General features: G+C 42.5%; 1 protein-coding gene and 1 long non-coding RNA gene across 3 annotated transcripts in view; one reads left to right on the top strand and one right to left on the bottom strand.

Moving 5' to 3' along the window:
- The window catches only part of cadm2b (cell adhesion molecule 2b), a 62,157-nt gene that overhangs the window by 13,778 nt on the left and 20,536 nt on the right, over positions 1-27,843 (bottom strand). The window contains exons 2-3 of one of the 2 annotated variants that reach the window (XM_029844095.1): positions 9,369-9,395; positions 2,013-2,159 (exon numbers count right to left, since the gene is read on the bottom strand). In XM_029844095.1, coding sequence (XP_029699955.1) covers positions 2,013-2,159; positions 9,369-9,395 — 174 coding nt within the window. The remainder of the gene's footprint in view (positions 1-2,012; positions 2,160-9,368; positions 9,396-27,843) is intronic. The other variant, XM_003968669.3, reaches the window with a different exon arrangement.
- LOC115251523 (uncharacterized) lies at positions 306-1,332 on the top strand. The gene is made up of 2 exons (XR_003890087.1): positions 306-537; positions 940-1,332. It is a non-coding gene; the product is annotated as an uncharacterized lncRNA (long non-coding RNA).

Raw genomic sequence — 27,843 nt, 5'->3', positions numbered from 1 at the left:
ATAATTGCATTATTAATATTCGGCATAGCTGATGACAAAAGATTCTCCACATGCCTCCAGGATTGCCATTACTTTTCTTTACAGCTACCATTTTATCTTTTTGCTACAGCTGCCAAAAATAGAATAAACCATAAAGAAGACACCAAAAGACATCTGCGCTCTCATTTTTCCTGCCCAAGACCAGGAATTTTTAATCCCACCTGCATTTGAAAGGGATGATTCTGTGAAAAGGCATATCTAATTTCACGTCGTGGCTGCCCACTGTGTTCCTTCCTCTTCTAATTGACCTAATGATCTGTTGGCCCGGCCATTTAGAGGGCCTGACTATGCGCAGGAGCAGGTGGCTGTGGAACCTCTGCCATAGTTTCACTTTAATAGCGCGAGACGGCAACAATCAAGGAGGACTCGGATATAAATAATGGATGAGGAGGACTGTGCCAAGAAACAGCATTGGACAAATGTAGCGACAGTCTGGGCTGTGCTGACCGGCTCTGGAAATCCAACAAGTTCTGGTTTTATAAAGGCAACGCAAGCAAGGTCTGATTTCAGGAGTCGAAGCATGAAGTGTTAAATTCATTTCATGTCACATTTCATGACATTCAAATGTGTTTGGAATGACATTATCATGTGCATTAGGGCATGATTAGAATGGCTGATGCTGGAATACGTCCACTAATAATGCACCACGGTGTGTGCACATTATGCAGTATGTTAAACCGGCTGTTTCTTTTTGCAGGTAGAGACTATATTCCACATTATATGTGTGTTTTAAAATATATATTAAAAGGCAAAGAAACTTGTTTCACATCCAACTTCACCTTTTTTTATGTCAAGCTCTCATACATAATACAGGCATCCAAGGAGACGGTGAGAGCTCTGAAAAGAAAAGATAATAGACCCACTTTTTCTGGATTAAAACTTCTCCTGTTTAACTTGCAGAGAAGTGGAGAAACACACGCAGCAGGAAAGGACGGCCTCAACCGCAGCTGCCGGTGTTCATGGCAGCAGAGAACTGTTCGGAAAAGAGATACAAGGAGCCTCAACGAGCCGGGGAAGGACGGCCAATCGCGTCCCGCTGCCAACGCATTATCTAGCCATTTGGCACAGCTGAGATTTCGCCCCATGAGTCCCGCCCTTTTTCTCAGATGAGGTCTGTGTTGTTCTGCACCTCCCTTTCCTCCTGGCGGCCTCACAGGCATCATATTAGCTGTGCCAATAAAGCTTTTCATTTGGCTGTTCAGGGAGACGGAAGGGAAGTGTTCCCACACTTAGCCCTGGCAACCTCTGCTAAGTCAACTACTTTAATTTTGCTGTATTGGACTGGAAAAAAAAGAAAAGCGAGCAAAACAGCTCCTGTCATGCAGCATAAAGACCTGCACAAGAGCTGCAAGTGGCTCACGTGCATTGAAACTTGGAAGCTGTTTGATTACGTTGCATTAAGGGAGCAGTCTGGATTCATGTGTAGACAGAACGTATTAATTGGTATTCACAGAATCCCCCTGACAATTCAAACAACTGTCATTCATTGAATGTATAATAGTTCATCCTCATGTAGTTCCAATGACCTGCTTGCATGAGAAAAGTAGAACCTCAAAATATACTGTGACTCTGATTCTTCTTTAGTTGTTTTGCTGTTTTTACCCCAAAGAAAAAGGTTTAATGACTGAAGCATTCATATTTAGCTGCTACGTAAAACAACTGGACTGAGAAACCAACAGATGAACACGTTTGTCACCCTTGAATTACTTTTTTCCCTTTCAGCGACATCCAAACAAGCCCATAAATGTAAGCCAGCTACGATCTTAATTAGCTTCCATCATCTCACAATCCACTGGCATCAGTCTGTTGTGAACAACAACATGGCACGATAGCAAAATTGATTCTGTTCAGGCTCCCTGGTTATACAACAACAGAGCTGTGTTCAGACATGATCAATTATGTCCAAATTGTGTGTGTGCATGTTTTTTAAAAGATGATCCCCCCACATCCACATCCTGGAGAATAGCGCTCACCTTTTTTGTCCCCAAAGAACAGAGTCTGCTGTGCTGGGTTTGACCACTGGAGGGAAGTGTTATCATTGTAATCCACACGACAGGTCATGTTGGCACTGGTGCCCTCCACCACCGTCACGTTCTGGGTTATGGGGAACTGACCTTGACCTGTGGAAATGTGAAGCAGAATTAAAGAGCGTCACTGCTGCACGTTTCAGATCAAACCTGGTTGTAAATTTGATCTTCTTCAGAATGAACCATGTCATCACATTTCTCAGTTACATTAAGGCCTTAATTGCATCCAAACATACCTGTGCTGAAAGCTAGATGGACCGTAGCGGTTTAAAATAAAGGTTTATCTTGTAAGTGCAATTGCAGCCTTTACCCTGCCAGGACCCCTCCCTCACTGAATCATTGCGGGGCCCTAATTGATACCATGACCTAATAAGACACAGTCGAGCTGTGAGTCCAGAGCTGCAGCTGGGTGGTAAACTGACACATAATCCAAGACGCCGAGAGCCTCCCATCCTGGCCCGTCCTGCAGCAGTCTCTCCAGTGTGCAGAGGACATCCAAATGAGGTCTGAGCGCCCTTGTTTGCTTTATTTCAACTCTTCTTCCTCATTTGTCCTTGTTGGCTCAGCAAAATCTCGTATTTACACTGCCAAAGCAAATCTATTCATTCTGTGTTTTATTGAACTGGGCCAAGTGAGACCAATAATTATTCCAAAGGTTCTTTAGGAGGCGAACTGCAAAAACTTTAATCAATAAACAAGATTTACTGTCAAACGAAAAAACAAAGCAGTTTGGGAGTTTCCAGGGATAACAAATACGCATGACCTATATGCAAACACTTCAATGAAAAGGTTCCGTCAAGTATTGAGTCAAATCTTGGCTTCTTTTTCACAGACATTTAGGAATGAATTGAAATGATGACACGTGGTAGCAGTTAGCATGCGAACACTCTTTGTAAGTCTCCAGTGCAGCGTAAAAGCAAATCTTTGTTGCTTGATATTAGGCTCTGACTTCCTTTTTTTCCTTTTCCCCTTGAATCGGAGGTGACATTGTCTGGACCAGTTTGACTTACAGTTCACCGCAGGTATCTTTCAACGAAAGTAGCAGATGTCGACCTCATTAGTCTACCTCAAATAGGGAAACGGCCTTTCTGGAACAGCCAAAGGTCAAAGGACTTTCCTTGACCTCGCGTGTCCTGATTGAGACCACTGTCATATGGGGGTGAAGGTGAAATTCCCCATAAATAGTTATGTTAAAAAAAACATTCCAGTGAAGCCAATGACTTGTCTGGTCATTCAACCAAACAACATGACCGAATCAATTACTGCCATGATCATGCAGTTAGCGAGACAACAGCAATTGGGATTGTTTCAGGAGAACGCTGGGAAACTCGTTCTAAAATGCCACATTAATCCCGCGCACCATCTCCAGTGTACTTTTTCTGATGGCAATTAATCAACTCCTTTAAAGGTGGCACGGTAAGGCTTGACCGCAACTCAAAGAGGATTTTAAAACCACTTCGTACGGCAACACAAATCCAAAGCCTTGTGAGGTGGAGGATTTAAAATATCACACAAAGGGCTGCAGCAGCAGCATATTTTGCAGAGGCACTGATGTGGGGTGGAATTTTTCAGCCGTACTCCGTCCCCTCCTGGCGATTCCTATGTTGATTGTTCCAAGTCTGACGCTTTCGCACCGGCTCAAAAGAGAAAAGGACTTCGATGTGACTTCACCATTAAACAGAGGCTGAATATTGTCGCCAAGGTCTACGTGATAAAAGTATGGGAAGAAGTGATGACATGATGATGAGACAGCGCTGTGACTTTTATTATTTATTTTTTGAAAAGCTCTCTGAAAGCAGAGCACACCCAAATGTTTCGAGACAAAACAAGGGTTTGAAGGTTTATTAAATATTCCAAATGCTACACGTTCCACCTTCAGCGGCAACAAAGGAGTACTTGAGCCATTTTGGCCCCTTGAGCTGTAAGAAGCATCATAAAATCCTCATTCTGAGTATAACAAAATCCTTCCTTGTAAATGTAATTAATATGCCCAACCTTCCAAGGAAATACATAAATGGTGGTAGCTTTTCAAGGTTGTCTCAAGCCTTTTTCACCAACATGTGACAACTCACACAGGTTTGCTCTCTTATTTTCATGCACCCGGCAGATCGAGCTCTTTTCCTGTTGACTCAGCTAAATAATTAACACAGCTTTCCGCATTAACATTACATACTTCTCCACAATGTTGTAGTTATTTTTATACCGGCCAAAAACACCAGGCTCTTTTTGAGAGTTAAAGCCCAGAAAGCACCCGGGTGAAGGCTGAGGCTGTCGATATCAGCCACTGCTGGGAGATTATGGTGCACACTCAGGTAGGCCACCAGCACACTGATCATCAGTCACAATGTCAGCACCCACTGGATTAGTCAAGTTGTTTGCTGTGCCTTCCACAGCCAGGATGCTGCTGACACATCTCCCTACTGTGGCATCAACTCTAACATGGAATCGAGTCGCGCAGCCTCCTGCATCAAATGATTATCCGCACAGCCGAATCCGGGAATGTAAATGGTCAGAGGGGCTAGCGTCTTCACAACAGACACAGGTATTATTAAAGAGCAGAAATAAACATATTGTAACACGCATCCTTGACACAGAGCGGTTCATTTCTAAACATCTCTATGTTGTGCGTGCTGAATAAATGTGGCCATTGAATTTTCCTTTAGAACGTGGACAGATTCAAGCCAAGTTATTCAATATTAGGATCCCACAACATGATACTAAGTTCATTCCCTTTTTTTTCCTGTACCTTTTTTAATGCGGTTGGATATCAAAATCACATAAATATGTGGCAGATGGAAATCTTTATTCCTCGGCTCCAGGAGGATTAACAGAATTAGTGGATGTAAATTGAGCTCTTTATCACATTGGATGTAGAAATCCTTTGCTTCCATTTTGACATGGGAATAAATGGAAAGCTCCAGCGTTCTGAGAATCCTGGTGGAAAAGTGGATTATTGAGGTAGCATGGCGCGTAAGTTTAGTGACTCATCTGAAATGACCGCCGATCATGTGCATACAAATAGAGTGGGAACATCTCTGCAGAGCAGAAGAGAGACTGTGGAGGAAGAATGAGCCACGCCGGCCCAAACGCCTTTCTCAGTTTCAACTGACTGCACCAAATAATGGAAAGCAGTGCCTTTGATGAATGGCTGGAGAGCAGTCAAGCACACCACTGCAGAATAAACTGTAAACTGCAGGGGGGTTAAAAAGAAAACAAATACCCAAGAACATAGCACAAGGAATAGCCCGAGCAGCAGTAGTACAAGAGCAATTATTAAATTTTCATGTGAAATTACCTCCAGGCAGTTTATCATACACCACAAAGTATCCGCTGGTGCCTGATTTTACAAGGACTTCTTTTCAGAAGGAGATCTTAGAGCTGCCGAGCTGCCTGGTGCATGCTAATAAGTGATGCTGGAATACTAAATAGTCAAATGTCAATGTGAAAATGCCATATATGTAACTACTCTATGCAACAAATGAATGAAATGAAACTTTACAGAAAAAAAATGTCTATGGAGCTTTGTGTTTGCAAATGAATGATTGGAAGTTTACTTCAATTAAACTGAAATTCAAATAAACTGCTTTATTCAGATTTTGAAGGCCAGTGAAATTTGCCTTGAATTCCAGTGTGTGCAGAGACAATGATGTGATGCTGGAAAATGTGCACAGTTTAGAAAATAACAGCTCCAGACTGTAATTAATCACTGGAATTACTGTAACTCGACCAAAGTGTAATTAACTGGCTAACTCTGTGGCCTACATGCCAGCATGGTGAGAGATGAAATTTGTATAAATATTCCGTTTAATTAAAACTTGAGGCCTCTTGCGTGCATTCCTTAATGGGGAGAGTGAGGAAAAAAAATATACAACTCACCGTCTCTCAAATGAGACAAATATGTGTCCCTACGCATCGCGAAGCCTTGTAAAAAATGGATTACACTTTCACGCTTTCATCTTCCTGAATTCATTGTGTTCCTCCTGTCCTCTTGTCTTGTATAAACACGTCTTTGAGGTGCCTCCATCCCTTCCTTATTGACTCGTTCCCCAGGCAGGCTTAGACTAGCTACCAGCTCTCGTACCCCTGGATATCTTGTGGCCCCATTTCAAACTGTGCATTTTTGTCTTTTGGAAAAGGAATCAACAACCTCCGCGAATGACTCTAAATATAAGCTTAAATAACCACATATTAGCAAGTCCCAACTGGCAGAGAAGGCGAACGGCATGTCTAGAACTGCGTTCATTCTTGGCAGCTTTTCTCTCTGTTAGGGTAAAGCTGCAAATATGCGGGCGATCGATATGACATCACGGGGGGGCTTCTGGTCAAGACCACCTACACTCGCAGCTGTTCCCTTGTCATATCAACAGGATTTTTACTGATACTTATTTTGGTTTGTCCCAGCCCTGGTCTCAACGATACATGGTCGTAGCTTAGCTTTGTCACCACACGTGTGACGCCTGGCTCTTGGAAACTACGCTGCCAGGAATGATGCTATAGTTACATCGAGATAACACCACACGCTCCAGCGTAAAAGAAGAAGAAAAGGAAAAGAATTTCAGGCCAATGAGTTAATTTTTATTAGGTGATTTTGCAGTCGGTTTATGGAAGCTGACATTAAACTAAGTGGAGGAACGAGTCAAATTCTCTGCATAAATGGATTCCAAGAAATGCTCAATAACAACACAAAATGGCCTTCGGTGATATTCTAAACTCGAGGTCAAACAGCACAAAGATCTGATAAAATTAAATATCTAGCAGTAAATATAGTAAATATCTAGCAGTTTATTTTGTGGGATGTTATTATTGTAAGTTGTTATGCTACTACTACTACTATTACTACTACTGCTACTACTACTACTACTACGACTATTAAGAAGTATTATAATTAATAACTATGCATGTATTTAGTTACTATTACTACTACTCGAGTTGTTTCACTTCACTAATCCCGGATAAGCGGTAGAGGATGGATGGATGGATGGATGGATGGATGGATGGATGGATGGATGGATGGATGGATGGATGGATGGATGGATGGATATCATCCCACTCTGTTAGCATGGTCAATGTATACTGCATTTTTTAAAACCTATCTTGACTCCTGACCCTGACGAAGCCATTGTTTGGCATATGTACGAGGTTGTTCTGGCAGTAGTTGAGATTTCACAAAAAAACCCCAAAATGGTTAAATTAAATAAATCTTGGCCGCATAAATACTGGATGTCGGGGCTCGAAGCGACCCAGAATCAGGCCCGGCCCACCCAGGCAACAGCCTCTCATCACTTTGCTCTCTACAATTGCGCTGATGGACTGATTATCACCTTATGTGTGATCTTCCTGCCAACGCTAACAATGGCGCCGCTTCAAACGGCGGGAAGTGCAGCAGACTAGTGCTCAGACAGACAGACAGACAGACAGACAGACAGACAGACAGACAGACAGACAGACAGACAGACAGACAGACAGACAGACAGACAGGTAGACAGGCAGGTAGGTAGGCAGGCAGGCTGGCAGGCAGGCAGACAGACAGACAGACAGACCCAATATGGAGAATAACACTGATTGACACCTTAATAGCACAGTGCTAGCTTTCTGTGATTTTGTAAATGTTGTGTTTGAAAGCCATTCTATTCGTGTCACAGAAATAGTTGAGGCTGTTCCCTGAAGTATCAACTTAGCCCGAGCTGTGTGTCAGCTTTACCCTCCCCTGAAGAGGACGTTTAATTCCAGTTGCTGAATACCACCTGAGCAAAAGTAAATCTCACTTGACTCGGAGGGGAAACTAAGCACTGCCTTCCCATGTGATTTGCCACAGTGGGGAAGGTGGGAGGAAAGCAGAGGGTGGACATTCGGCGGAACCGCAATAAATATCCCAGCGGGAGAAAAAAAAACTCTTAACATTGTTTTTCTGTTGTACAGGAGGGGGACAAAAAGGCTCATGGGCAATCTGCCAGCATAATGATAGTAGGTCAGAACTTGCAATGTCTTCTGGCGAAATTGGAAATCACACACTGGGGGTTTTGTAACGCACTGTCAAATTCTGCAACCTGCAGGAATGTCGACGTACACACCGAGAAATAAAGCCGACTTTTCCTCCTAATCGAATTACAGCCTCTCAACAGAAGGCTCAGAAACAACAGTGTGCTTCCAAAGTCAAGCAAAACTCCTTGTGAGCGGAGCTACGCCAACGATGAGGCCGGATGAAGGGGGAATACAGCGGAGCACAAGCTTAAAAGTGATAAATGCGGCGAATAATTGCAAGAAGCACCCACATATGGAGTTCTTTTAAAGCGTTGAGCAGATGTGAGGTGATAATTAAAGGGTTTCGTCTTCCGTTCTGTAAATAATACCAGGAAAATTATAATATCAATAATAATAATAATTATATTATTATAATATCAATAATATCAGCAGCCTGTTTTATAATGTAATTGAAATATGTCAGTGTTCATTCAGTAGCAGATCACACAGAGTCCTTATACTGTCTGGTCAATATCCAAAACCACCGTTTCATGTGAAATTCTTTCATATAAACCCAGAATACAAACTCTGTAAAACATTCATCTTCTAAACTCAAGAGGAAGCATGGGCTGTACCGCTGTTGCAGTAAACACCAGCAAGGAAAGGAGAGAGAGGGAGAAACCCTCATATAAGCTGCCAGATTGATCTTTTCTAAAATAGTTGCATCATAGCAAACAATGTTTGCAGCTCGGTGGGGCTTTTAGACCACACGTTGTGTCTGAGAAGATCTGGGTTAGGAAGGCAAATGAGAAACATGCACAGCCCTCATCTGCTGCTGGGGCGTCCTTGAACCAGTGGCAACCCCCAGCTGCTCTAGTGGAGCTGAACAGTGGCCAAATAGAAAAATAAAATGACTGGCCGAGGTGGGCAGCTCCCTGGTGGGAACATGCAAATCGATACATATGCGAAGCAGGTTGTATCTGAGCGAGAATCAGATGGGATTCAACATCAGCCAATGGGCAGATTTCATCATTTAATGCAACGTTGTTCAAGATCTGGGTCTCTTCAACAACAAAAAAAGCAGCTATATGTGTAAAACATGTGACTGCAAGAACACACTATGAATATTTCTAGCTTTTAATAAAGAAATAAAAAACAAAAAAAACAAAAAACAAAAACAAATAAAAGAAAAGAAGGACAGAATTACAACATTCACACTTAAACTTCGTTCCCAAATACAGAATCTGTCCCTTCTGGGATGTTTGGGAGATAAACTAGCAGGACACATCCGTTGCAACTCTGAGCAACATAAATCATCATTATGATTTATGAACGACTCACCTTTGGCTCTGCTTTTTGTCCCAGCCACTGATAGCATGAAAGGATAAAAGAGAAGGCCTCGAGTTAGATGATACACATTCTATATTTGCTTTTGTTACACCACAAGATGATGTTTTTTTCCTTCAAAAACAACCGATATCATCCATTCTTACTCCTTCAGCTCCAGTTTTGTACAAAATACAAGAACTCCACAGAATGAAAACACATTTGGTCTTATAATAGTTGTATCTATTATTATGAAATATAATCAATAGACCAGTAATTTATTACATGTCCTTATAGTTTGTCTTGTCTTGTCACACATGCATGACAACGCAGTAAAATCGTGGTAAAAACACAACTGTCATTGGTTGCTAATGGGTGCATTTTTCTGATAACATGGCAACAGGTCCAATAAAGGGTCTGGGGGGCACTTTGCATCTTAATCTTAAGAAACACAGATGAGTTTTCGAAGCTGTGGTAAAATTGACTAACGCATGGTTAAAAATGCAAACTGAAATGGAGCAGAGAAGCTTTCAGATACCCAGGCTGGAACAAAGGTGCACGTGAATACGATCCCCTCACTCTGGCACCAGTCCATGATTTCAAGCAACATTTCATTTACATTTGTAGCAAAAAATCAATTAGGAAAAGAGACAGACGGGATCTTAGGAATGATGCACTCCAAAGTGGAGTCCTGCCTGATTACCCGGTGATTAATGACGACAGAACGTGTTTGGACCCTCTTTCGAGTTGATTCTCGTAACAGTAAGAGGGGAGACAGGATCCGGGGTTCCTCTTGAAGAGGAAGACGTTCCTCTTGTAGTGTTTGCTGCCCTCCCACCTCGGGCCTGTAAACACATAGCGAGTGTCTGACCACTAACAGGTCACTGGTTCCTTCCAGCTGGAGCGGATCGGTGACATGTGCCTTGTTGTCAAAGCTAATTTTTGGGGGGGCTTGAAGCCATTTCTCTGCTGCTCAGAGAGGAGTTTGTATGCAGCTTGATCATTGGTGTTGGATTCACGAGCATCCTCCGGTGCTCATTTTTGAGCCATTTATCACAGCCATGCAGAGAAGAGGACTACTGATCATTTCAGTTGCCAGAAAATATTGATCTATACAATAAGGAGACAATTCCTTTGCAACGCAGATGAAATTATTTTCAAGACAAAGAGAGGAGCAAAAAGAAAGAAAATGGCATTCCTTGATTTAATGGACAATTTCTTTTTCGAAGCATGCCCATTTCTAGTTAAAATGGGAGGTATTTTTTTTCTTTAGGTCATTAAGAAACACAATGTGGGGTAAGGAAGCCAACAACATAAAACAAGAATGAGTTCCATGTCAAAAAAAGAGAAAGTATAGAGCAGCAGACATTTATGTTCATGACGTAAGAGAAAGAAAAAGCTATTTATGGGGTAAACATCTTATAAGGGGGAGGACTGCTATGTATGCCGGAAGAAAACAGTGATTAAACTGCCTTTCTTTGGCAATGAGATAAGAAAGCGATGGGGGGAAGCGACACAATGCAGGGGGACGGGATTGTGGCCCGTTCGGCCTTCAAAGGGCGTTGGGGCCAGCTGGCTTCACAACTGTCGTATTATAAGAAACACAGCGTGAGCAGGGTGAAATCTCTTCAAATATTTTCCGTGCGCGGCGATGTAGCGATGTTTGCCTGTCATAAATCAATAGCTGGCCATGTATGGTTAATCTAAATGCCCACTGAGAGGTTTGTCCTCTAACACAATGAGAGCTGGCCGTCAGCGGGTCACTGCTCTGCTTCTGCAACTAAACCCCAGACAGAGAAACACTTCATTAAATTCAGGTCACGTGGGCGCACACGCACATGCACACACGCGCGACACGAGGAATCAGAAGAGACTTAAAAGCTTCTCTGAGTGGCTGTGAATCGGGCCTTTGTGTTTTCCTCATACTGGCACCACAATATGACATGCAAATATAGTTTAATTATGAATGCCGGTGTCCTGCAGAATTCACTGCAGTTTGTTTTTAAATACTGTGCAAAGAAAAGCAAAGGCAAGCCGACCTTTGTGCGTTTATATAGATGTTTTAACGTCTCCCAGTCCTTATTTTAAATGTTTTCGAAAGTTTACCAACGCGATTTAAGACTATATGCTGACAATTACCAAGAAAATTGACGGTTTTAATCATCGCCCCTCTTTTTCTGCCCCTTCTTCGAGGGCCTCCAACAAGGTCCAGTGCACGGCGACGAGCGGTGACACGAAGGTTCAATCTTTGCGGAAACAACCTCTGATGATGAGACATCCCAGACGGTAAAGTTCAGATTCTCTAATATCCTCTCACCTGTGCCCTGAGTTTTGTAAATGATTTAGTGTCTGGTGAATTATTGATGGCTCTAAGCAGTAAGAAATGGTTGCTGCCTGCAGCTTTGGACCAAATGTATTATCTGATTAAAAATACTGAAAATTACAACACAAGCATGTTGTGTTTGCTCCAGGAGGTGCTGCCAAGGCCAAATGAAAACATCATATTTCAAATGCAATTCCAGAAAACTGTAAAAAGCTGAATTAGTGACGCCCCGTGATGTATTTTCCAAGAAAGCCCCAAACCAATTCCTCCTTCAATTTTCCTGTCTCGGCCCTCCCGTGTTGCCGCTGCAGCGCTGCAGAACATGAAGCGAAATCCCACGAGTGTCCCGCCAGTTAGAACAACGCGGGAAAGTGAAGGCAAGCAAGTGTAATTGAGAAAGCACAAAGCCATGTCAAGGTGTCAGGCTGGCAGAAAAACCCATGAACATAGTAATGAAAAAGACCTCAGAAAATAAACCAGATGGTTTCGTTCTATTCAAATAGTCTTCTGGTATTATGCGAGTGCAATTTCACAACTGCGGTAAAAGCACTCAAGGAGGGGAAAAAGAAGATCTCGAACAAAGCACAACGATCCACTCTCTCAAACCCACTCTAAGCTAATTATTTACAGTAATTTCTCCCTGTCGTGCCAGGCCAGGACGAAGGGAAGGGGATTCTCTCAAGGTCACAAAGGTCAAAGGTTAGAAACAAAGATTTTAACACATATACACCGTAAATTACTCTGCTGCTGAGGTGTAAACGCCATCATGTAATTTCACAGGATGCGGCGACACTTCTAGGCGCGCTCGCAGTGCTCCATCTTTGCCAACCAGCATAGCAGCACCTTATCTTTTGGAGCACACTTATAGTTCTGGATCACATCCCAGTGATGGAATTCTAAAGACAGTCAACCTCGAGAGACTACGCTCAACTGCAGAGATAATCTACTTTGATTAATCTGTTAACATTCTCAGAGTGTCATCCTTTGAGCCTTTCTGATGTCCTCTTTGGTCTGTAATAGACACTCATAAATCACCTCCCCTCACAAACACTGACGGTGCTGGATGGTCATATCAGACACTCCAGAACAACGTACACTGCACTACACATGATGCACTTGCTGATTTTACCCTCTCAGGGGTATCAAAACGGGCCCCGGTACAGTGGTTCTGCTCTGAAAATTGTTACAAAACAATCATTTTGATCCTGCGACAAACAAAATGTTACGCGGCAGCGTTCTAAAAGTGCCCATATAGTTTGTATTTAGCAGCACATAACAGATATCTTTATTTGTGGTTACAGTGTGAACGCCAGCAGTGATTCCGCATCCAAAATAAAAGGCTGTGTCTCGGTTCTGCTCGAGGTCCACAAAACTGCTGAAAGAAGAAGGGAATCAACAGCCACAGCAGTCAGGGAACCAAGAGTGAGGCAAATCCCAACATGCGCAGACACAGCGAGGTGCAGAATCTCACACATCAGCTGTTCAGGTGCCGTGAGGTTTATTCTGAGCTTCTTTGAACGTGACTGTGATCTCAGCTTTTGTCCTAATCTTTCTTTTTGCTTAGACATTACATGTGAGCTTTAACAAAATAGACATTTATTTTCACGTCCTTATTGAAACGTTTCAGACGATATTCAATATTAGTGTTTAAGGTGGGAACCAAAGAGTACGAATCATTTTCCCAATTTTCGTCCAGATCCTGTCAATATTCAATGAACTAACACACGCGACTGACTTCTGAGAGGGATTTCTGTTATATTCGAACAGAAAGCACTCCATAAAATCATGCACGTCGGGAATTAAACTGCAATTAGTGGTCATGTCATTTAGCTGGTTTGTTGTAAGAGACCGAATAACACATAATTACAAGCTGAACGCATTATTTAAAACACGCAATGCTTGCCTAAACGATTCGAGGCGAGGCGGCAAAGACCAGGTTAAAAAATGGATCATGTGACTCTGTGACATAAAGATTGAATTGCTCATTGACAGTCTATGAGGATGTTGTTCTGCTATAACAAGAGTTATTTGAGTAGGAGACAAAATATGGCCGATCGAAGCCTGCGCTTTACCAGGTGCCTCGTAATAACGTCAAGGTAGAAATCCTGCAGTCGACATTTTCTCAGCTACGACAAAACTCGAGTGTGCTGCTATTTAATGGATCACGGTGCCGCTCGTGGCAGCAGATGGGCATCTATCTGGCGTGCCGCTCATTATTGAGCCTCCAAGCCCTTTTCTCTTGCTCTGCCACCTGTCCGACAAGTTTAATGTTATTCTTCACCTGGACCGGGGCTGACAAGCTACCATCAAAGCTGTGCTTTAAGAGATTCCAGTCTGTCTTAACGTGCCACAGCCAATAAAAAGAGGAAATCACACGCAATCGCATCCACGGGTGAGTTATCAAGCGTCAGGACAGCAAGGGGGAAACCCGGAAAACCAGCCTACACGACACAATCAGCTCTCCTCTAGAATCATTTGGCTGATTAAATCAATGGAATCTTCCTCTTTTCTCCAGGCAGCAAGAAAACCATCAGTTGACAGTGAAGCTAACGACCGACAACAATGTTCTCAGACACATCTGGGAGATTGTTGTGTAGGAAAATACCCATGAGTCCATTGTTGACATGTGTTCAAGCATCTTACCTGTAAGCAGAAAGAAATTACAGCATTTCCTTAACGGCTTGTTCAATTTTCCCTCCATTTTGGAATAATGAGGAGTCTCAACACTCAATTTTTTTTAACGCATAATCCTTAAAACCAAATTTTCAAAATAGAGAGCAGTCAATTAAGTTTTCTCCCCGCGCAACCGAGACGGTGCTGCGGGATGGACATTTATTTCCCTGATCCGGCACGTTAACATGCGTCTGCTGATGGGCGTAAAGGCCCCTTGCCGTCGCCCTGAGGCACAACGCTCCACTGCAGGTACGATCCCTTCACTGAACACGCCACAGCTATTTTCTATTGCTCTAAAAGGGGAGGAAACGGGTATTGAGCATCATGATGCATGGCTCCTTTGTTTGTGTGACACAAATTACCATCATATTACCATCCAGTATCTATTATTCAGTCTGAAAATGCGGGATGTATTGTGCCATGATTTACTAACAGAGCATCGGTGGCATTTTAGTTTTTAGAAACGTGCCTTCCCTGAGCCTTATGCGGAAGTCAGTGTTCTGCCCTCTATTTACACCTTTCGCAGGCTGCGTTCACAAGTGTTTGTCAGCGGCGTTGATCTGTCTTGGGTAATTTAGTTTTGTGGCCTAGTTCACGACAAATGCTGAGCCCAAACACTTTATCTGTCATCAGGGCTTTGTTGAACTGTTTCACCCTGTCCGCCGACGATAGCAAGTGTTTGTGGGGGAGACAAATACCGTTGCGGTGATAGCATTGTAAACACATTTTACAATTTGTTGGGGCCTGCCAGTGCTCGCCCGTGGATATGCAAAATCTGCTTCTTGGTTGCTTTTATTAGAAGATTTCTGGAAGCTACTCATCAGTACAAGGTCTAGTAGTTGTTAAAAGGCAGGCTTGCCAAAAGAGAGCAAAACAAAGCAAAGGGTTTATAGTATAGGGATAATGTCGGGAGCACAGTAGCTGAATAAACACATTAGACAGACTGTTATAGCCTCCTGCACCCCAGTTATCAATAGGAAAGACTTCATGATGGACAAAAGCAAACAGCAAAGACCCCTTAGGAACCATCCGACTTGATAAGGCTTATAATCTCATTCACTCTTAGTGGAGGAGGTAATCGAGTCATGCTGACATCACAAACTGAGGTAATGTCAATAAATACCATCTCCTTACACCATGGTCAATAATTATGACTCCCTAATCCACCGATCGGCTGGGCCCAGACAAGACGCCACATCCAGATGCCGCAGTAAAAACTGTTACGCAATCGTCCAGGCAACATTGGCAGCATTTCATGTTCTTGCCTACTGAAGCAAAAGTGGAGTCTGGGAACCAGCATCCCTCGATAGAAGACTTCCTGATAATGGGGAGACTTTGAAAGATCTGGGTATTTCCAGATGAGCTCTGAAAAGGCAGATATGACTAAATGAACTGAAGAAGCCTTCTGGATAGAAGGCGAAACGTCTTCAAGAGAAGAAACCCAGTCCAGTTGACATAGAAAACTACCTTGGATACAATGACCTGGACGACTGAGAATCTACACAGATAAATGTCATATAGTTTTGTCATTTTGCACTTAAATGCATAGTTGAAACTGGGATATAGGATTGAACTGGGAGCTAATGAACAAGCAATAAGCAATAGTATCTAAACCCCAAAGCAAATAACCCAAACACAGAGCGCTTTACTCACCTGTTTGAGCTCAGGCGCTCAGGCTTTTTTCTTTTTCAAAGCAGTAGATACTGGAAACTGTGAGAACCTGTATGTTTACACTGAATTTCACCAACTGCTTTACTATTAAATCCAGAGCAACAAACCTTTATTTACTGCTATTAACACAGCGAGCCTCTTGCCACATCAAAGCAGCGACGACATTAACGTATTCCATCGGTCCAAAAACGCCCGTTTCTTTCACTCTGCTGCTTCCTGTGCGCTGTGTAATTTCGCACTGTCATAACTGATAACAGTGTTGTTGATAGTTCCCTTATAAACTAACAATCATCAGATTTGCTCACGTCCTGAAGTTGACAGAAAAACAAGAACTTCAATTTTATCAGCCTTGTCAGGTCAGCAATCATTCCGTCAGACCGACTGTCCTTGACCACAAAACAATCCGGCCATTATTCATGATTTATGTTTACCACGGGCCTGGAAGAAAACCTGCCTTTGCTGAATCCCTCCTTGAAACACTTTCTGCAATTAAAGCCAAATCACCTTCAGCTAGTCATTCTTTGCTGCAGCGTTTCCATAGTGATGGATGGCTGCATGTGGGACAAGCCGTCACTGTCTCTGAAGTATCATTTTAGAGCCTGGGGAGAGGGCAGAGACACAGCGGGGTTTAAGGTGACGCCCCCTGCAGAGCAATGGCACTCGTCACAAAATCAAATATGCTCACTTTTCGTCCTCGTCCTCTGATCCACCCTCCGAAGACTGTTTTAGGCCTAATTTAGGTCTCATTTTAGTCATTATGAAACATTAAATCTGACAGTTGAGGCCAGCCCTTCACCGCCTATGCAGCGGCTCGTTCACTTTATCTTTTAAAAATCTTTCGCCTCTGATTTCTTTTCACGTTGCAGACTCACGTCTGATGTTCGGAGTCAGCCAAAGGGTTTACCAACCCCGCAGTTATGATGTAAACAAATAATGCTTCTAAATTTGCAGTCTTATCCCATTGGGACTATATGGTTCTGGGCAGAGAGAACTGTAGAAGCGTTCTATCTTACATCTTTTGCAAAGCTGGTATAGTAGTGATGAAGGTAGCATTTCTATCTGGCTCACAGCAGAGATATCAGTTTTGCTATGTCTGCAAGATAGCAAATCCAATTGCTCCCAGTCCATCTCCATGGAAGGGAGGTCTGAAGTGAAGAAGGAATGAAGGCTTATTTCTGCATTTGTCGGCATCGTGACCAGTGGAATTGAGCAAAACTGCATCAGCACTTGACCGATACAATACAATGAATTATCTCAGCTTTATTTATAGCATAAATACATAGAGGGGGCACCTCAATGTGCTTTGCATTGAAACCACATTAAAACAGATAAAAAGTGAACATTCAAAAGAGCAAACAGAATAAAATTAGAAAAAAGAAAAGACTGGAGGTCGTTAAGACTACAGTTGAGGGAGCATCAATGTTCAGCCTTGATTGGAAGAGGTCTAAAATTGGAGCTTTGTGGGGGTTTGTTCTAGAAGTGATACCTAATCACCTCAGAGGTGTAAATGGTACTTTCAGCTGAGACCATTTAGTTCTAAACGCATAAACCATCAACAGAACCCTACTAACCCTAACCCTAAAATCTGTTCTCTGACAGACAGGGAGCCAGAGCAAAGGTCTAAGAACTATTTTATATCCTTTTGTGAGCATTCAGCATGAGCTTTGGCCTGGTGCCGTTCTGTAAAGCCACTGTTATGGTTGTGTTGACGCTGAGCCACAGTTTTTGGAGCCGCATGTGTTCCCACAGTTAGTCTATGGCAGGATCGGGGTTCTGCAGAGCTCTACAGTGTGGCACTAATCCAGGGCAGGAAGTGTTTCACTGCAAGTTATATCTCATGTCACTGGGGGGTAACATTTGAAATTTCTTTTCTACCTTTACAAATGCCATTCAGGAAAGTGAGTAGAATGTCCAATTAGGTCAGACAAAAATAGCAGAGAAAATAAATCATTTTCTTTGCTCTTGAGAAAGAAATGTACTTCACAGACTGTCAGGTGTGCAACTGAAATTACATTTCCCATGAGAACAGGAAGCATGTACCTTATTATTCCTCGTTTGGGGGGGGGGTGAGAGATGGGGGATGTTGGGGGGGTGGAGAGAAGAGAGAAATTGCACTCTTTGCATTTTCTTTCACCTCCAGTGTAATGTCTGACAGCAGCAGCTTGACCTGACACACAGTCGCATGGGCAAGAGCTGGGTCTCAGTTGCCGTAGGTGTCCCCCTGCATGGGGGAGGGGGGGGTTAAGAAGGACACAGGCCGAGTAAGAGAACGGGTGATGCTGGCTCTGGGAATCAAACAGCCGGTCATCCTATAGTCTTCGATTTATTAAGATATACAAGTGTTCTCTTCATCCAATTTCAACAGCATGCAGGAAGAAAGGGTCAGAGTGAGCAGGTCCAGCATCTCTGAACAGAAACAAAGGCTCCTGACAGATGGAAGGTATTTTTACAAGAAAGCCCAGAGAGGCAACAGAGGCACTAAACCATTGCACTTGCAGCAGACTGTTTCATTGGCACACCATGAAAGTTCTTCCTTTACTGGGACAGTCGAGCTTTGGCTTTCACAACTATGTACAACAGTTATTCCCAACATACCTTTTCTGTGATCTGCTATTGTTTTAAAATCCATTTTACCTCATTATCATTATTTGTATTTATCATCTTTAGATAGACGAGTGAAGGCTGGTAAGATCCTTTTCCTTCCATCTATTAGCTTATTATACTGTTGAGAGCAATTAACAAATTAATGAATTTCAATATATGCATATTTAAATCAAACATGATTATACAACAGTTAGCTTCTACTGCATGGTTTTAAGGTTTATTTTTGGGAAATTGCATTACACCCTTGTTAGTTTTTCCTCAATTGAAAAAAAAATGTCGTGACGCATTCGCTAACATTTCTTCTGAGTGTGGTCGACTCTTCTAACGTTGGGAAACAATAACATTCAATCATGAACCCCCATATTTAGAACATCTGACCACCAGGTTTGAGGACGTGAAATATCAGCATTAAGAAGTCAGTGTTTACAGTCACCAAACTTTGCACTGTTGGATCAATGGTGTCCGACCCAAATTGGCTCCATCCTTTACTCAAACCCTCCTGCTGCGTCCAGAGTATCTACATTGTCGCACATGGCCAGGCCATCTATTGTACGGGGGGGAGGAAGCCAAACTCTTAAATTAACTGGTCTAGTGAAGCAGACAAGGATAAGCTGACACTCTTTAGAATCACCATCATTATACTCCTCAGTCAGAAATGGGTTTAAGATTATCTCTGATGAGAGCGAATACTAACAAACCTCCCTGCAGCCAGGCAGCCTGACGAAAGCAGATGTTGCCCTATAAATCTGATCATGATTCTGCTCCCGGAGGGGGGGGGGGGAGCAGCAGCGGAGACGTCTGGAAACCACAACTGCCCAATATGCTGGCATCCATCGTCAGTGTTCACGTGATCCAACTCTCCAGCTGCCTCTTGGTCCTCTTGTGTTTACTCTCAAAGCCGCGTTCCTTCGTAAACTGATGATTCTGGGAGGCGACATCGACAATTTGAAGAGAACATTTGTCCTTGGAACACGATGTGATGTGTTTTTTTAAAAAACAAAAAAAACAAAAAAAACGCTTACAGGGTTGAAAAATCCTGTTGCAAATCAGCAAATATTCATCTTAATAAAAAATACACGCGTTGAGCTCAAGATACTAAACAACGAGTCTGAACTGAAGCATGGCAAAGGCTTTTCAGGAAAGCCTCACATTCACATTTAATGTCTCGTTTTATGCAATATTTCTCTGGGAAACCAAAGCATGACAGGAAAATAAGCCTGTTTGACACATCTTGAGTTTAAACTCAATATCAGATGATTCCTTAGTGGTGGTGGTGGTGCCATGGGGTCTGCACGCTGTGATCTGTGGCTGCATGACACGGCTGCTAAAAGTCAGGGACATTATTTCATGCTGTCCCGTGGGCCTGTAGCCTGACTCATCCTTGCTCATATACTGTATATCTTGCCCCAGGGATAGTGTTTAGTTTAATTATGGATAGGACATCAGTCAGTAAATGTTGTTCTTGTTTTACACAGAAGTCTATTCAAGCTAATTCGAATGGCACGCCACGGAGTCTTGGGGACTAAAAGTGAGCAAAGGCAGGTGAATCTTTGAATAACTCATTTAAAGCAGAGCATGCCACCAGCTGCTGTCATCTTGTCATTATTTTACTAAGTCGTCATCACAGCTTTGTTGTCATTTAATATCTCGGGAGTTTCCCTCTGCTGACACTTGGAAAAGCTCTCTCTTGTGATTAGGATCGTAAAGGAGCCGCTGTGTCAAGCGCTGGGCTCAACTGTCCTTTGCTGACAGTAGCCTCAGGACTCTTATACCTCCCTCGGTACGGCTGTCGGCAACATGGCCATTACCTTCAGTCCTGTAGAACTTCACATCCTCGGGTGGCAGCAGGCTCCAGTTTCCTCTATCTACACTGCCAATCAGTCAGTCAATACACGAGAGAATATTAAAGTCGATGGTTGACTCATATAAAAGTGGGACATTGAGCTGAATCTAGAGTTAAATGAAGAACAACTTTCCCCAGAAATGATGCTAATGGCTGCTTTTTCCATTTTGATGATCACGAGACTTCCATAATTTCCAAATGGATGATGAGGTCTGTTAAGAATGAAACTACAAACATCCAAAGCAACACATGATCTCATCTGCTGAAGTGACAGACTCTTGGCTCTGGGAAGGGGGAAAGAGATGCCCCAGCCAGCTCTTTCTGGCACTGCTGGCTCATTGTCCTGCATGCTCATATAATATCATGGTTCATTTACATAATCCTGCCTGTGATTGGTCTCAGTTAAATGGAGGGTGGAAATCCAACAGTGTTTCTTCTCTCAATATGCCAACAAAAACATAACTGCAATGAGACCTGATGAAGCACCAGCTTGTTCCGTAACCATAAAGAAGAAACATAATTCACCTATCAACAAAGGCAAAGAATGGTGCTAACCAATGCACCGCTGTTCATCTGTGGCTGAACCTCAGTACTCAGATGGCTAACATGAGCTAGCATGGTTGAGGGACATCTGAGGTAATTCAGGCTGCCTACTGTACTGACTATATTAATGATGGCTCAAATGATTATTAAAATAATCAATTCTTCACATAATGGCTCCATGTGAGAGCAAATTGTGCTTAATGTATTCACTTGTGCCAAATTTTAAATCCATATTTACCTACAGTAAAGGTTAGAATATATACAATTGCACATAATTGATGTGGACCATATGTTGATGATGTGTAAATTCGGCTTTTACTAGTCTGTTAATTGTACTTGACTTGAGAAAAAAATGAATTCAGCATTAAACTTTAGTACAAATTAAAAGAAGATTAAATGCTAAAACAAGCTAAACAAGCTGTTATTGGGGCAGTGAAAGCTCAGTCTGTTTGGGACAAGGAATATGTTCTGGTAGTAGGGGAAGGGACCAAAACACCTTTTAGAGTATTGCCTAGGTACCCTTGAGCAAGGTACCGAACCCACAAATGCTCATATAGGGCCCTGCGGTGAACTGCCAGCTCATCCAGGTGCCTTCACTCATTGTGTACCCTCCCCATGACCCCCCAAAAGGGATAAAGCAGCTAAGAAGATGAGACGAGACCAGTTAAATAAGGTCAGGAGGGATTCATCCACATGCACCAGTGGAATTTGTAGAAGTGACATTTTAAAGCAGATTAGCCTGGATCTTTTCAGCAATACTGTTTGACTAATAAATGAATGCAAACTAGCCTCTCATTTATTTAGGCCAAGTAAACGCAGAAAACATCAATTGATGGGAGGATTAATTCTGGGATCATTCAGCTTTTCCCCTCTGCTCATAGGACATGAAGGTGGCAGCATGTTGAGGCTCCATTTTGGCCAAGTTGGAGCGGCTGAGATACACCTTCAGGACAACAGAGTATGGTTGTCACAGGGAGTATATACCCGCTCTGTTGCTGAAAGCGGTCAAGTGGAAAGGGTCCAACCCTTAAGCAGGCACACTTGTGTGAACGTGGATGTGTGTCTATGCAGCAGAAGCAATCTGGAGGGTGCTGGAGGCTGCAGCCTCTTTGACGTGATAAATTCCCTCTGCAGCTTGCTAGCAGCTAGGAGGGAGCCAGTCAACATTCTACCACATGCTCCGCTGTTTATCTTCCACGTTCTGGTGACAGCTCCTGTCCTCTGGGCCCACCCCATCCCATCCTCTCTCGCTGTAATCACCATAGCTTATGACGTAAATGACAATTTTCCGCCATGCTTTTACTATATTGTTGCGCAACTGAAAGAAAAAAAAAGACCAAATTCAAATTCAAAGTTCTGAAAATGTCAAAAGTGTCATTTATGCCACTATGCAAGGTTTCCCTCAAAAAAAACAAAACCCACAATGTCAAGGGCCTCTAAGCTGTCGAAACTCTTACAAAAGAGATGGAAAGAGGGGAAACTCAGCTCCAAAGTGTGGTCGGAATGCAAATAATCACTATACCAATAGTGTTGATTTAGACTGTGTGGAGTCGAGCAACTCTGCCAACATATCGGTAAAACCTCTCAATAAAGCTCAGGAAAAACAGACCTTCAGCTTCTCTTGGTGCCAAATGAAGGCTTGTTTTCCTGCACCTAGAGCATCTAATTAGAGCTTTCTATCATTCTGTGAACAGAGGGAATTAAACCATTTGTATAATTGTTTTGGGAAAACCTGGGCCGCGGCGCTGAATATTAAAAAAAATCTTCTGGGCTCACCGTTGACAGTACTGTGGGGCGCTTTGACTGTGTTTTCAGTAAGTAGGATTGATGGAATAGGCAACTTGTGTTTTCCCTCTCCCATATCTCCTTAGATTTCCTCCGTAATGAGTAATGTCACAGATGCTCTGCCATAGGTGAGCCTCAATCGCTGTGCCCAGTGATTGCTCCAGAGAGCTATCCTTCAATGCATCAATCTTACTTGGAAGCCACTGGCGATGAACCTGGGCTGCCTTGAAAAGTTCTTTGGCTGACAGCCTCAATGATCGGCTGTCACAGCTGGCTGTCCTCATACCTGAATGCCACATCCAGCGAGCTGTGATGACACTTCTGCTCCGCTTGCTTGTGCAGCATTTAACAGGCTACGGTGCCTTTGTTTACCCGAATGAATAATAAAAGAAATATAAATCAGGAACTCAAACCAAAACAGCGCTGCCCTGCTCGCCTTCATCTTTCACGTTCTAAACGTTGTGTTACACATTTTATCTTACAAATGACTGCATGAATGCCGCCGTCACTACAGTTCTGTGACGCAATAGATGGCAATCTATAACAAACACTGCTTGGGAGACATTTTCAGACATAGGAGAATATATTTTACCAGTCAGATGCCCGTTGCTGCCCCAGAGGGCAGACGTGGGGGGGGGGGGGGGGGTCACAAGTGCATCCTGATAGTTTAAGCAGAAAGAGCTCAGAGGAAAATGTAGCTGATTAAAACAAAGCCTTGAGTGGCCAAAGTACATCTGCTGTGTGGGAATACTCTGGATTCAGCGGAGACGATGGGTTCCAAACACAGCAGGTTCCGCTGGAGCCTGTTAATGCAGCAAAGCAACAGGAGACCCGGCTTTGATCAGCAGCGAAAATTCTATTTCACGTTAGTGTAGTATTAGTTTTACATTCATTGCCTTGGAACAATGTCAAAGGGCGAAGCTCAGATCACCGCAAATTCATTTTTTAAAGCCTCATTTGTTCACAACCCCAGACAGTACTTGCTGTGCACTGCATCTCATTAGACCGGTTTAGAAACAAATAACATTACAAATTGTTACCGCCGGTTGAAATAGCTACCTGTGAAAACGTTGCAGAGCTCCACCACATTAACATGTCACCAAAATACTTGAAAAACATGAGATTTAAAAGTTGAAAAAGGATTAGCTGCCCTGAAAAAGAAAAAGGTGCTCCAGAAACAGGCTGTGCTCATTTACTGACATCCTGCTGTCTCTTTGAGTGGGGATGTAGAGCTCATTGCTCATAATCCTGGCAGAATAATCTGGGAATAAGACTGAGAATCAGGAACAGGTGTCTTGAAATGGCGCAATGCCTCGACCAGGGAGGGTGCTTCCAATTCTTTCCTGTCAGTTATTGGTTGAGTTGTGCAAATGCCACGCTGCTGTGTAAGGTCAGAAAAATGATTGTGACCAAGAGGAGGCTGGAACACAACTGGCTACCACCACCTACCAGCACGCCGAACCTGGTGACATGACTAAGCCTTACTTCTGTCAATCCGTTGTTTAGAGGTTTGAATTCATGTGCATTTAAAGTGAATGACTTTACTAGCAACAGCTATTCTTGGGCCCAGGCCTTTTACTTCTCTTTTGCTCACATATTACAATCTCAAATAAGAAGGATTGTTTAGCTAGGGCAATACATCCTTGCATGCACTTCCTGGGAGTTTACATTCTACACTGGTACCACAGGACAGGAAAGAAACAAAGAGTACAAAAATCAAACCCACGCCACGCTTTTAAAGCAGTCTCCTTATGTCTTGGAGCTATTATGCATTCCATTGCCAGCGCTGCAGAGGGGAGTTGTGCTCTAATTAAACTCACCTCCAAATATCCTTGCCGACACCTCCAGAATACTCAAAATCCTTTAAAAAGTGGCTGAGATGGAGAATTTGTTATGCGTGTACACAGCGGTGCTGGTAAATTCCCTGTTCAGACTTCAGCCCAGATTAGCATTGCGACCTACAGAACACTTCGCCGACGTGCCGCTGAGTCACGGAGGTCACTGTTCAAATTCTTTGACACACGAAAGCCTCCTGTGATTGAAGCAGTCCTCAGAGGTATTGCCAGCTGGTGGAGCACGGCTGTGTGAGCTGTCTGATGCAGCAAACATCTGTGAGGATAAAAAGATTTGCTACAATTCAATGTTATCAAAGCTGTGAAAATAAAGCTCAAGCACTAAAATGGGATTCAGTCCAAGTAGAGTGAAAGAAACGGCTGCTCACTCTAGAAAATGTCCCTTTTTCTGGAGGTTCTCCTTCTAATTTTTGGAGGTTTGTGCATTTGAGAGGGGGGGGGGGGGGGGAGGATAACACACACACATATATGCAAAGCATGACAGAAGAATTTAATCCTTCAATTCTGGAAATCGTGAAGATGTGACCGCAAGATGGTAAATGTGACCGTAAATCTCTTTTCCCTGGCAAGTAAAGTGCCCCATTAAGATTGATGGCAAAGACTGAATTCTTAAATATATAATTAGGACCCGCTGCGTGACTTGTCAGGCTTCACAGGGCTCCTCATTTGTTGTGCAGAAATTCTGCTAAACCCACGAGCTCAGCCACATAAACTCCGGCTTACAGCATGAATATCTGCTGGTGTTTTTGACATTAAACCTTCCAAATATTCCAGTCCAGGCTGATTAGAATAACAGCGCGGCATTTTAGGTTTACACTTCCACCTACTCCTTGTCTGACTGCCACATTGTTGTCCTGCCCCAGAGTTCAACATTGTATATCTTTGAGGAAGATAATTATTCTCCAATGTGACAAATAAATAATTTGGCTTGTATGACAACAGAGGATAAATCACAAGTCTTGCGTGGCAGTCCAGAAAATCAAGCTGAGCTTTGGCCGCTGCCCCAGAACAAGCATCTGTCAAAACAAATGGATCTCATTTTCAAAATAAATCACAAACAAACATGTTATGTTCTGCGGATAAAATGGGAAAAGCTACTCTGATAAAGGACCGTGGACTCCCCGAGGACGTCAGTGAGGCACTTTCAAAATCTAGTTTGCCAACAATTCTTAACGCTATTATTCTTGCTCAGCTTAATACTAGATAAATGGTTGTGGATGATCTTCAGTAGGATATTCTGAACATTTCTTTTAATATACAGTGATGTGCTTTTTGGCCCTTCGTGTTGCTAGAACAGATAACTTTGGTATTAAACCATGTACACATGTGGATAACAGCTGAATACTGTCGCACCACCGAGTTTATTAGGGAATAACTACAGATTCTTTGCAGTGGGCTTTATCTTTCCCATACAACTGATTTAAAAACTATGTCTGCATTGGAATGTTACCTTTATATGAATATTATATGGTTTGTATTATTAGAACTGAGACAAACTGTGCAATATGTTTTTGATATTATTATTATCGAGCAACTTAAACCAATGAAACTACTTTTTATTACCTCTATTTTTATTACATATGAAATGAAGCTATTCAACACTGGTGAAATCTAATGACCAATGTAACAACATTCCCAATAGTCTCATTTCATTTTCCCCCCCTCAATAAGTGAATTTTAATACTGATTAATAACCGGCTGATTGCTGCGGTTTCATGATGATTTGTTCATAAACTCATAAAATAATTCTATTTTTAACAAATGGCCTTTGAGTTTAGCATAATAATATAAACTTGAGTTAACAAGGGAAAATTTATTAAGATTTAATTAGTGGAATTTCGTAGCCATCATCCTTAATTTCAAATTAAGATTTGCACTCTGTATAGGCAGGTTCAGAGTTAATTTAAACTGACTGGGAGCATCACAACATCCTAATTACCTCACAATTGCAATATAGTGTATAAAATTAAAATCAATATCAAATCTGATTAGTGTATATGAAGGGCTATATTAGGCATTTCTCTCTCTCTCTCTCTCCACTGACTTTAAAATGTAGGAAGTTAATTTAAGCGTGCGTTGCTGTTTCTGTGGATATCCTTGATTAATAGTCAGATAACAGCCTTCATTACATACCAGCCCGTATCTACAGCAATCATGCAGCCTCTGCTCTGCTCCCTTGATTGATTCCACATTTCTACACCATCATATAATTGATGAAATTACAGTCAGAAAGAGAGGGATGAAATACTCATCAGTGGTTCAGATTGTTCCAAACTTTGATTCTTTCATAAAAGGAACTAACTATTTTTTGATGGACCCACATTACTCACCTCATCTACCTACTTTAAATTTCTTAAAGTCCTTTTTTTATTTATAAGTGCACTCCAAGACTGATTTTCTTGATTTTTCTCCATTTTTTTTTTTTTTTTTTTTTGCAAAAATGCACTCCCAAAATCACGAATCCAAAATTTGCTCGCTCTCCTTGATTATGAGGAGGTGGGTGGCACAATCAGGTAAGAGGAAATCTTTCTGTTCACTGTCGCCGCTGAGTAACCTCTCTGTAATGGACAAAAATCATTTCATTGCTGGTCAAAGAAGGACATTAAAAAATTCAATCATGTTCATCTCTTTGGGAGTTTGTTGAGTGAGATGAAAATTGTTCTGTCACTCCATATTTATCTAATGGCTGTTGACACACACACACTAAAGCAATTAGACCAAGGTTTTTTTTTAAAGCCTCACAGAAGATGAACTGTGGGAACTTGCAGCATGTGAGAAATCGATGGTGTTTGAAATGATGGCTTTATTGTCACTTTGTAAATTAGTGTGTAATAGCCTGTCTTTGCCTGCGAGCTTCCCTCGTGGGTGACAACTAGATAAGTGTATGTATTTAACTGTAGACTGGGATCGGAGGGCTCACGATGCTCATGAGGGAAATATCATTCAGCAGCTCAACTTGTGTTTTTCTTCAGTATGAAAAGAAATGGCCTTAATATCCATATCAAATCGATCATGGAGTCACGACCGGCTTTTCCATCTCAATTATACATATAATATCTTTTCAACAAAAAGATAACCATGGCCAGAAGCAGCACATAAGTCAAGCAGCAGGAGGTCGTCACCAAGGGCAAAGAGTCAGCTGATCAACCCAAGAGTCAGCTGCAGATTTAATCTCTCTCTGTTTCTTGGCGGTTA

This window comes from Takifugu rubripes, chromosome 11 (assembly GCF_901000725.2).
Source record: "Takifugu rubripes chromosome 11, fTakRub1.2, whole genome shotgun sequence".
Lineage (NCBI taxonomy): Eukaryota > Metazoa > Chordata > Actinopteri > Tetraodontiformes > Tetraodontidae > Takifugu > Takifugu rubripes.
The sequence above is the reverse complement of the archived record's forward strand: the minus strand, read 5'-3'. Positions and strand labels throughout refer to the sequence as shown.